The following is a 12,007-nucleotide window of genomic DNA, read 5'->3' as shown; positions in this document are numbered from 1 at the left end:
TGAATGTAATTATTAAACTTAGGTGGGATCATTGTTAATCATAAATCACTGGCTGATACAATATTTTTTTTCATTTTAGAAATATATATTATTATCATCTAAAGCTGAATACTGACTATAATGTTAGCCAAAGGCACCAGAGGCTTTTAATTGAATCTGTCCTGATTTCCATGCTGTCTCATCCAAGTACTGTTTGCTAAGGGACTAAAGGGCTCAATGAACAATGCACCATCCAGCACATACACCACATTACCAGCTGCACTACCCACCCAGAAGGGATGATGTTTCTTGGTCACACACAGGACCTGGTGTTTATGATCCTCTGACATGGAATATAATCCAGGCCAATCCTGCACTCCCCGGTGATGAGATCAGGATACTGGAGACCAGATGTAAATTACCAGTGATTGGATTTCATCAAGGCTGACCTACCAAACTGAGGACTGAGTCAGGGTGGGGATGGAACGAGGAGGTGGTTGAAGGAGGAGTCAAAAGAGTCACCTTTTTTACCTTGACACTGCTACTCAGTGATGTGATTTCACTAGGATTTATCATGAACTAATGGGAACCCTATATGATGGATGTAAAGGTTTTCCAAACATGTGGCACGTGTTAGTCCTGTTCACCACCTCGGTTCTCAATCAGTTAAAAAAAATGTAAAAAGGAAACACTGTAAATGTCTGCAGAAACAACAGTATTCATTGACATACCGGCAACAAACTTTTGACATCAGCTGTCATTCAATCCAAAAAGACCTGCATCTAATCAGTGCATAAGACTGACAAACAATAGAGCTGCATGAGAAAAAAGCCCTGGACCGCTTCCTCCAAAAGATGTGCTGTGTCAGAAGCCATTAACAGATCAGGTCTACACTAAAATACTTTGTCTTCACAGAGAAAGCAAGCAATAGAATCTGACACGCTACTACTTTGTCAAAGCAACCAGCACCTGCAGTGATCCTACTAAAAATGTATCAGCGCTAGAACTAGAATTTGACTTCACCATGATGTTTGGTTGCATGTCACACATCTATTTGTACTCCTCGCTGTCTACTTTTTATTTTCTATCACATCCGCCCAAATTGTTACCTAAAGAGTACAGATTTCTCTATATTTAATACGTCTCTGACAACTGTTGCTACTTACAAGGGTAGAAAACACACAGATGGCACAAAAAAACGCCTAATGAGAGTACAGTACACGACTGTTTAAGATTCAAATCCATGAACTCATTATTATTTGTTACAGGTGGGAGTGGGCTTCTACTAAGTGTGCCTGTAATGTGTTATGATCCAGGCCGAGTGTTCGGCTTTGAATGCTAACAGGAGATGTGAGATGGGGGCGGCGTGATCGCACTTCCAGTTTCAGTTCCCTACCTTGGCAGCCACGGAGGAGCTGGGCTTCTCCAGGAGATCCCACAGCTTCTTCCTTTTGTCTGAGCAGCAGGTGTTATCAAACTCTCCTTCTCCCTCCCTCTCCCTCATTGTCTCTGCTTCCCTCCGCAGCTCCTCATTCATCTGTTCTTTTTTCTGGTGGTAACGAGCCTGGCAGCAGGACTCCAGGTAGATCTCGTCAATTCCCCAGTAGTCCAGCTCCTGGCCAAACGAAAGGGCACACATCTCCTCCATCATGTGTAGCTTGCCTGTGCGGTAGAAGTTTAGTATGGAGGTGAAGGCCCCCGGATGCCGGTCAAAAAAGTATTCATTTTCGTTCAGGCTATAGTCATCACAAACTTCCATTAGGGACTCGTGGGTGTTGCAGTCTCGAAGCTTGCCAAGCCGGGTTCTGGGTAGCCGGTCTAGGGTCCGCCATAAGACCTCGTGGTTCAGACCTCCGACATTAAGGCGGACTCTGCGAGAGCGGCTTTTGGTGCGGATGATATCGATGGGCTCTGGGGCCAGGGAGGGAGGGATTCGGATGTTGCTGGGCTTGGGCCCCGCTGATCCAAGCTTCTCAGCCATAGTGATAGAAAAGGTGGTTTATCTTGGAAGATGTTATGATGTTACAAAAAAAGTCTAAAAATTCAGAATTATGTTGGGTCCTCTTTAGGCAAGTCCCTCCATGGCTGAGGAAACAAAAGATACAGGTTGTCAGATGACTGGATGACAGGTGACGGAGTTAAGTCAGTTCCCTTTCAAAAAGGGAAATCTAGTACAATATTATACCTCACACATTTCCAAAGAAAAAATCTCTCTTCAAGAAACAGTCAGCTGTTACTTCAAATTAAAAATAGTCAACAATAGCATGAGCTGATCCCTCTTATCTTATTTAGAGAAGGTTTTAGGCAGAATCAATGATTTTGTTTTTACAGTCAATATGGCTGCTTTGCTCTGCACTCCACTCCAGCACTGTTATGGCTGTAGTGAGGCATTGAACTCCTGCTGAAGCACTACTTTCTACAAAGCCCATCTGTCAAAATGAGACTCAGTGGTAGGTCAGGAAACAAATGAACTCAAAGAAGCCTTGAAATTCATTCATGTGTTAATTCTATTCTGACGGAGGAGGTTTATGTGAAGGCAGTTTCTCGTGAGATCAAACATTTTTTTTCTCCTGCCACATTTGGTTATTATAGTCATATTTCCTGACAAATATAACTCCATTCACAACTGCCCATGTACACAAGTTAGATTTTAACACAGAGGCCAACATGCCCACTGCACTAAGTCCTATAATGTAACACTAAGTTGTAAATACTATAATCTTAAGTCATTTAAAAGAGAATTAAGCTATATTAATATTGTAGTAAAATGCAGTGTAAAGTATAGATTGTTCCTTAATGCAAGTTTAAATTTACATTTGACACTTCCTTGTTGTTTCTCACAATTTGGACATGTTTTACAATCCAAATTCAATAATAAGAGTAGGTGTGTGTGGGAAGGCAGGATAATGGCATCACATGGATAATACTTGTGTCCTGACTTGTTCTGCAGTACAGTAAATAGAAAACAAAACAAAACAAAACAACAGAAAAAAGAAAAAAACAAAACAAAACAAAAGCAAACAAACAAAAACACTGCTTCAAACCTGTTACTCTGCAACGTATTTTTAATGCCTGTATAATCCAGCAGCTCCTGTGTACATCAGTATACTATGGGCTGTCCTGACAATCCACTAATTCTGTTTCTGGTAAAGTAGTGTTAAAATGAACAAAGACAAACAGTCAGTCTCACCTTGCCGAGATAAACCACCTTTTGCATGCAAACTCCTGTAGTTCCTAAGGGAGTAGGGTATGAAAAGGGAGCCGGGATCTCCCTTTAGTCAAGCGGCCGCAACTGAAGAGAGCACTCCGGGGACGCCGCGCAGAGAACGCGTGTCCCACATTTTGTTGAAAATGAGTCGGGAAGAAAAGCAAAAGGCGTGAATACCTTCCTCTGAAAATGTTCATCGGAGCAGAAACAGCGCTGGTTCGCTGTCGGAGCACTGGGAAAACAGTCCTGCTCTCATCCAAGAGCTTGAAGCGTGCGGATAAGACGGACTCACTGAATCACTGTGGCTGCAGACGTCGTGCGCGTAAAAGGCAACGGGAAGGAACGGGATAAGCGAAATGCGGAGCGTCCCGCTGCACACTACACAAGGAGGAGCAGAGGGGCGCACACGGGCTGCACCACATCCTAGAGGTGACAGCCTCAATGCAACTGGACAACATAGTTAGATTCATAAAGACAATGAGAGGAGCTTGTTCAAATCCGCCCTCTGCAACAGGAACACGGTGAAGAACGGACGCAAAGAGCACTGATTTCTTTATTCTGTAATGATATTCACAGAGAGAAACAAACACTTATCCCCTGCTATACAAAGAACATGATGGGAGTATTCAGTACCAATGAACATGTTGCTGACAAATTATATTTAGTGCCCATTTTGCCACAGGCGACTTTCAGAGAAATCACCATAAAGTGCTGTGTTGTGTGTAAATGCACAATGAATGAAGCCTGGACACTCACTTTGCAACAATATAAAAATACCCAAAACTGATTGAAGATTGCGCTTCATTTTTAGAACACAAGCACAACAAATTGCTCCCTCCACCTCCATCTCACTCTCTCTCTCTCTCTCACACACACACACACACACACACAAGCTGTGCTGCCACCTATTACAAGTAAAACAGTCTATACGGTAACAACTGACCAACCATTTGATGCTCAATTTGAGCCACAGAGAACGTAGACTCCTTTTCTTCACCACATAAGAGAGCGGTCAGCAAAAAGTCCATGATCAATCCATGCACAACAACATCTGCCTCCTTCTCCAAGTTATCAAAGCCCATCTTATCTATTGGGTATCAATATTTAATGATCTACCCACTCCCTGGTCTTAATTGAATAAATAGGGATATTAAATTATGCATTCATTGTTATGCCTCAGATCATTACCTGCATTGCTGGACTTGTCTTTCATTCTCTCAGTTCATGTGAAAAGCATTCAGTATTGCAAAGATATTTTACTGACACATCCAGCTTATGTGTCAGATAAACATTTCCCCCCTGGCCAAGTGCTTTTGCAGAAATTTGATTATACGCTGCATATGTGTAATTGATTTCGCTGCCATGTTCCTTCCTTCCAGTGACAAGTGATCAATAATGCTGCATTGACTAAACAGAGCCTCCGTGTGCACATATTTGACTTAACTGTGCGGGCACTGTTGTTTGAATGTCAAAGACGTTGGCACTGTCCTGATGTCAAAGATGCCGTGTAATCCCACAGCACATCGACGGCAGTCACACAGTGATGCTATTATTTATTTGAATGTGACTTAAGCGCTGTGTCTGCCGCATCCCTTTGCCATGCAAATTGGATTTGAATATGACAAGAAGGTTACAGGAGTTGTGTGAAAATATGCATCTGAGGTGCAAAAACTACATTAATTATTTTTACCCCCCTCACAAACACATTGTTTACCACTTGTATAAATATATAGTTTGCAGATGGAATTCATTCTAAAACACTTGTCAGTACTATCTCTGAGCACTGCATCCTAAATGACTGATGCAAATTATACTCTTGACGACAACAAAACTACTGCTGCCACATTCGGTAATCACTTAAGGTGGAGAGAAATTATTATGAGCAATTGACTGTGTCGCTTTTTCATTAATTATTATCAAAATGGCATCAACCATCAGATGAGTCAACATTTGTGAGGTTGATACAAAATAAAGCCGGATGGTATGCCACAGCTTGAGCATGCAAATGTGTTGTGTTGACTATTGCAAGACTTTATGCAATAGATGCTTCCAGCTCTATACTAACACCACCTGCGTGCATGGACACTCCTGGGAGCTGAAGACAGCCCGCGTCCCACCATGTGGGTGGAATAACTCTAGTTATCAGCTTCATATCTGTACTTATAGAAATTTGATTCTCTGCAGGTACAACAACAATAAAATGCCTTTTTTTTTTTTTTTTTTGTTCTAGAGGCTGTTTGCAGAGATGAGGTTGTGCCGTTTTTTAAATTCCTGTGTACTATGTGGGCATCAGTGCTTGTGTGGGTTGTTGCTATAGCAACCCAAATTGTAGCATCATGCTGAAGAAACACTCTGGGCCATGGAGCCAGATAGACTTGCGAGCTAGTGTGGCTGCTCTTTGTGACAGTGATTGAATCAGCTGTTTGCTCAATTAACCTTTGGTGTCTGCATTTATCAGAATACATTACACAGTTGGATTGTGATAATGTGATATGGTAATGGAGACTGAAAGCTATGCAGACGTTCCATACAGCATATTCAATGCCTGAAGAAAAAAGGAAGTAAGTTATGAAGTAGAACGAACAAAGGTGATGCGCTCACAGCTGTTTGGTATCACAGCCACCTCCAGATTCTCTCTGTAAGAGCATTCTCATCAATCCTGGACCAACTACATTTGACTGACTGCACTGGCTGCCTCATCCCTGAGCCGTCACTGCCTGCTGTATTTTCCCTTTGCAATTTGTCATGAAATGTGTCCACTCCATCATCCAAACAACACGATGGAGACACTTGCACCCCACAGCTCCTGCTTCTGATGCTGTCAGCACATAAGAGAGACACATCATCATCTGTTCCTAACACACTCATTACACATATACACTAAGGAGCAATGTGCGGATCATTTGTAGCTTCTCTAGAAGAACCTAATGCACCTATTTACTGTAGATAATCTAAATAGTCTGCCGCTGTAAGGGGTGTTAAAGTTCTCTAGCTTCTGATGACGTTTTCCTTTAGCTGAAGCTGAGCACGTACTGTATAAGCTGACAAGTCATGTTGCCTTGCATGTGCTGTAAAACTGGCCTGTGTGTAGCAGATGAGACACAGAGAAAGAAATGTGGATGGCTATAATTTACTGTGAGCTTTCAGCAGGAAGGAGCGAGGAAAAGTCACATTCATCTAAATTACAATAATAAGCATTCAATCAATGTGCAACGCTTTTCTATTAATAGAAATCTACAATAGACGTGAATACTTCAAAAGGAAAAGAAAAAAAAAACGACATGGGTGGGCAAGGTTGAAAAATGTGGCCATGCTCTCTCTGTCACACTCTTCTCCTCTGCTGCCTGCTCCCAGTGCATGATATTTTGTATATAACGTCATTTTCAAAGGTGACATTTGTTACTCTGTGAAAGTTATGGAACGCCTGTGACTGGTTTGGTGTCAAGTCCCAACTAGGAGCTTGGATACTTTGTAGGTCTGTCGTGGTACAGTACATGACTGTATACACAAATGTGTGTGGGGCTGCATCTGCGCATGCGTGTGTGTGTTTCTGTCAATAAGAAAGAGGAAATACGCCATAGCACCAGCCTGTTTATTCTCTTTGGCTATTTTTAGCTGTTGGCCATGTCAAGGTCCACACAACTATCCACCCACTATGGGCAGCAGTGGCCTTCAATGTATTGGTCTGCTGCAGACCTGAGTCATTAATCTATGTCATCTTTTCATTCATCCCACAAAACACACCTGTTCACCCCTAATGCTACCAACGACACCTGACGTGTCAAAAATACACACAACACAATGAGCATAAACACACTTTGGTATTTGGTTGTGCAAAATACAACTGTGGTGCATGGGGGGTCCCGAGGGCTTAGCAGTCTAAGTCTGTACCATGTAACTATGCAACTGCTAAATCCTGGTTCAAATCCAACCAAGGACCTTTGAAATATGTTGACTCCCTGTCTGTGTCCATGTGGTTATTGTTACTTTCTGCTGCTATCAATCAAAGTAATGCAATAATACCCTAAAAACAAGTGATATGTATGTGTATGTCCACATTGCTCTGGCCTCTTGGCCAATTCTGTCCAATGATGCAGTTAGCAGGGGGCAAATAAACATGAATAATTATTATTTCTTCATGCTGATCGTGTTTAAATAATACATCCAGAGCAAAGGGATCACACTCAATTGTGTTGTTTTGGTTTTACTGTATATTTTAACAGGAATCTATGCTGCAACTGCTAGTAAACTGACTTCACAACCACGTTGCCCAGTATGGGAAACCTGCTGAAGTCAGACAGAAAGAAACACACAGAGACAGAGCCTGCTCTGACACTGCACCACAGCATCATTGTTAACCAAACAGACAATCCCACATGCTTTGCAGCACAGCTCCAGTGTATCCTCCCAGTTTCAGGAGTTTGCGCCATACTCATCAGCATTCATCAATGTGAATAATGCTGCCTTGCAGGGCAGACAAGATGCTCAGTGCTGCACCTTAACCCAAAGTGTTTGTGGCAGCATGATAAGATGGATATAATGCACTTGGTATAATTGATGTGGAAAAAACACAGACTGGCAATTTGACCTGCTAATACTGTCAAGAATCATTTTGTGAGAGCAAGCTTTTATGTAATAAGGGCAGGTGTGGTCCCTCTGTTGTGTCCCAGTGATCACTGTGAGTTGTACATAGGAGTGAACGAGACTAGAGACCATGGTATGAATAACAATGAAGCTGCATGTGGTATCACAGATTAGGTGGATTTGGGCAGAAACAGTAAAATGTCCATGCTGGACTTGACTTGCTTAAATATTTTAATGCTAAATATACAATTTCTATCTTACGTTTCACATTAGTCTGCATGTGAAATCAAATTAATAATTATTTGGAAGGAAACAATATGTAATATACACTCACTGGCCAGTGAGTCCACTTCATTTTTTAATGACTGAGATCTGCATCGCGTGCAGCATGGACAGTTTTTGAAAATAACCTGTTAAACTGACAAATATTAATTAAGGTTTTGGAAAGTTGTAACGCCAGAGTGTGCATTTTTGCAGCAATGGGTTTTTGTTTTCACAATAACTAGCCAAGCATCACATCAACATTGACATATAACACCCAGATGAACTTGCTTATAATTTCCAAACAAACAAATGTATAGATTAGCTAAGAAAACTTAACATAGGGTGTACTGTAGGACTACAGTAGTTGTTGTTTGCCATTGTGAAAGTTGAACGTTTCTCTTGACTCATGTTCGTTCATTTTACATGCTTAGTTACAGTGCGACTCATTCCCTTATTAATAATAGTTTGAAAACAGCCAGCATGTATTTTGTGGTGCTGTATTGCAGGAAGTATTGAAAACAAGTTAGTGAGTGAGTCTTGACCTGGTGTTGCTATTGTATCAAGCTTTCTTTGTGTTCCGTGTCTTTAACGGAAAAGCTAACATTTCCAAAAAAACATCTTTGTGCATCAATATCATACTGTTAATCTAGCCAGATCTTTTCTGTAAATCACTTAGTGGAAAGGCAGTTTTTATGTTGCCATAAGTCAGAGAGTTGCATGGATACTCTTGTCAGTTGTGTAATTGGGTCCACAGGCAGTGTTATGGTGTTATGAGTCCCCCTGCGAAATAATGCGAAGGATTAATCATTTGGACAGGAAACCAAAACTTGCCCACTCCTGGGAGGGATATTGTGATGGGGAAATTCTTTCATTCTCTGACAAATGAACACAAGGGGAAAAGAAGGGAGGTTTATTTACATGAGATGGGATATCAGATTTTTTTCCCTTTATACAAATTATCTAATCTTCGAAACTCTCAAAACGATATGAATTTAATTAAGAAAAAAAGTCCAAATCACTGATGAGCCTCATATCATGAAGATTGGAGAATAAGGTATTTTCCAACAGTATCAGGCAATAATGAGAAGTAGAAAGGCAGCTTGTAACTAGACAAATTTCAGACTGAGGTGTTATGGCCCCTGTAATAAAAATATTGATGCCATACTTAACTGCTAATGTGCTGCAAGTCCAATTAGGTCGCCTGTTGAGAGATTGCTGTGTTTTAAATAGCTTCGGCTGACAGAAAACAACATTTAATACATTGTGTGTCCATTTTGGAGCTAGGTTTAATGACAAAGAGCAAAGCTTAGAGACTTTCCCCACCAAGAAAAGCAGCATATTCTCTAACATTAAAATTTAATGGGAGTTCTTATGGAACTACCTTTTAATGTTTTTTCCACCTGCATTAATTTTTCATTCATTTCACTCATGCTTCAGCCATGCCTACTTCACCTGATTTATGTATTCATGTCTGCATTTTCTGTTCTGCCATGTGACAAACGTTTTCAAATGAAGCTTACTCCAATCACTAGCCATTTTATTACACACCTGTACAGTTTAATTCAATCCAATACAGTGGCTCTGTCATGAATTCCACTTTTACAAGATTATAATTTCCCAGTTTTTGTTGAAACTGCCAGGAACGTGATAATTCTACTATATGCTTACTCATCGAGGTCATAGTGGAGTCGCACTGGAATACATTACATTAAAAGGTGTTTCTAATGTTTTGGCCACTCTAACATAAATGGCTTGAGAAAAAAAACATATAGTAGACTTGTCACCTTTGATAATTTGTATAGGCACCCAGGCTGTTGTTTACTGTACCTGCTGACATGAGTCCATGGCCACATTGAGGAGACTGAGCAAGAGCAAGTCATTTCTAAGCTTTAAGTGTGGGAATGGCATTGCACTGACCATCAATCTCCCATCCCCCCAGCCCTCGTTGTGTGTGTGTGTGTGTGTGTGTGTATAGGTGTGTGTGGCTTTCTCTGTGGATGAGAGAGTAATAAACCTGGATATATGCATTAACCAATTCATCAAGTCACTAGATGTGCAGAAACCCAATGTACGCAATTGATATGTTCCACGGCTGCAGCTTCCAGGGGTGATATGATATCATTCTATCTTGCTTGCTCCCTTCAAGGTTACACATATTGGGCATTAAAGATAATGCTAACTGGAGGAGATGTCAAGGCTTTTGATGGACTCTGGTACAAGCACCTACTAATTTAAACCTCCCTATTAATGATGACACTGATCTAGATTTCTGTCCTTGACCTTAGGTGATCCCCTAAATGGGTCCCACAGTGATTGAACCACATGGTATAGGAGGATAGGACATACAGGACTGGGGACCAAGCCTGGATTACACAAAGTAACACAGTACAATATGTCAACAATTCTCAATGACTTTAATTGAAGATTAGCTGGGTAATGTGCTGCATTAAAGCACAATATCATCATGATAAGGTGACTTTATTACCAGATCTGGAGACCTTTAAAGCTTTGAAGAGGTTTTTTGAATCAGAATCTAGCTTTAGGACCTTCATTATACGTTAGGTTGCAGCACTCCAAAAGTGTTTCATCAGTTCATCAAACAGTAAATTAGGGACCAGGCAGGGGAACAAGATGGGGGAACAAAGTCAATTTGCCCTAAGGCACAGAGGACATAGCGGTAAGATTATACTAAGCCATCACTTTGGGCATTGTCCCAGATAGACATTTAAGAGCCATTACTTCAATTGCACCAACTGATTCTGCACTGTGAGATTCCTCTTCTTCACTTTTTTTGTACACATTGCACCCTTTGTTCTGTCTTGCTCCAAATGGCACAGTTGAGGGAATCCCTTTTCTTTTTTCTACAAAATAGATAGGGTGCCCTGTTCTTTCTGTGTTTCCTTCTCCACCAACCTATTTTTTTTTCTCTGACTCTTGCCCCAAAAACTGTATGGTACTATCAAATTCAGTCTTTTGGAACATAGTATATATTCACCGCCCATTATTTTTGGAGAATTGTGTTGTAGTGTGCCTGAGATATTGCTAAGGAGTTGACACTAAAACAAGATTGAATATACTGTGTTCAGAAGAAGAAAAGGTCACACCCCATATTTTTATCCATGTTTTCTTGACCAGCACGTATTCATAGTCGATGTTTTTACACTATCAGAACCTCACAGGCCAATATAACCAGGCTTCTTGTTGTTTAGTGTACAACTCCACAGCAGTTAGGGAATCAGAGCTTATATTATATAATAGTTGCTATGTGTGATTTGATTTGTTTACCTCATCCAGTCCACATCCCTAACATCCATGGCAGTTGCCTCACTAGTACAGTAGAAGCTCAAATTACTGATCCAGTGAAGTCATCAGAGATGCTGTTAATATTTCTAAATACTATGCTAAAATAGATCTGACAACCAGGCTGACGTCCTGGAAAAGCCAATGCCCATACACACACCTTGTCGGGATGACGTGTGAATTTGTCTTTTGGGATAATTAATCACTTGGTCTACTTGTTGCTTATGGCCTATGGCCTTACTGTTGTTTATGGCCTTTTACATCAATACGCTTTCAGTGGAAGTCAATAGGATTTTTCTTGTGTTTGTAAATCTGATGCAAGTCATCTAAGTGTTTCCTTTCTATTGTTTTTTTAGACTGCATTAGTCCAATTGGGGAAAAGGGTAAATGCTGTTTGGGTGAATCTTTTAACCTAATTAACATCCCATATCCTGCCTCTGCCTGTTAGACCATCTTAGCTTTTGGGGCTCTTGACAAGAGTCCTGCACTTTCAAAGTTCCACTGAATACATTACGACAGACCTAAGACTTTGTTTCCCTCATCCATCATGCAGTGTGCCTGGCAACACTGCACATCTCAACATGCCCTCTACCCAGCACACAGGTCCAAGCCCTTGTCCAAAAGTGGAGTCATGATGGGAACAATCAAAATGAATTATTGCTGTCATCATAA

The 12,007-nt window shown here is 41.0% G+C and overlaps 1 protein-coding gene across 1 annotated transcript in view; it reads right to left on the bottom strand.

Moving 5' to 3' along the window:
• Positions 1-1,960, bottom strand: part of LOC113164315 (potassium voltage-gated channel subfamily B member 2) — a 64,389-nt gene extending 62,429 nt beyond the window's left edge. Inside the window, exon 1 of the mRNA XM_026363565.1 lies at positions 1,376-1,960. Within this exon, the coding sequence (XP_026219350.1) occupies positions 1,376-1,960 (585 nt within the window). The remainder of the gene's footprint in view (positions 1-1,375) is intronic.
• Positions 1,961-12,007: the final 10,047 nt, after the last annotated feature.

This window comes from Anabas testudineus, chromosome 2 (assembly GCF_900324465.2).
Source record: "Anabas testudineus chromosome 2, fAnaTes1.2, whole genome shotgun sequence".
NCBI classification, from domain to species: Eukaryota; Metazoa; Chordata; class Actinopteri; order Anabantiformes; family Anabantidae; genus Anabas; species Anabas testudineus.
This window is presented reverse-complemented; position numbering and strand designations above follow the sequence as displayed.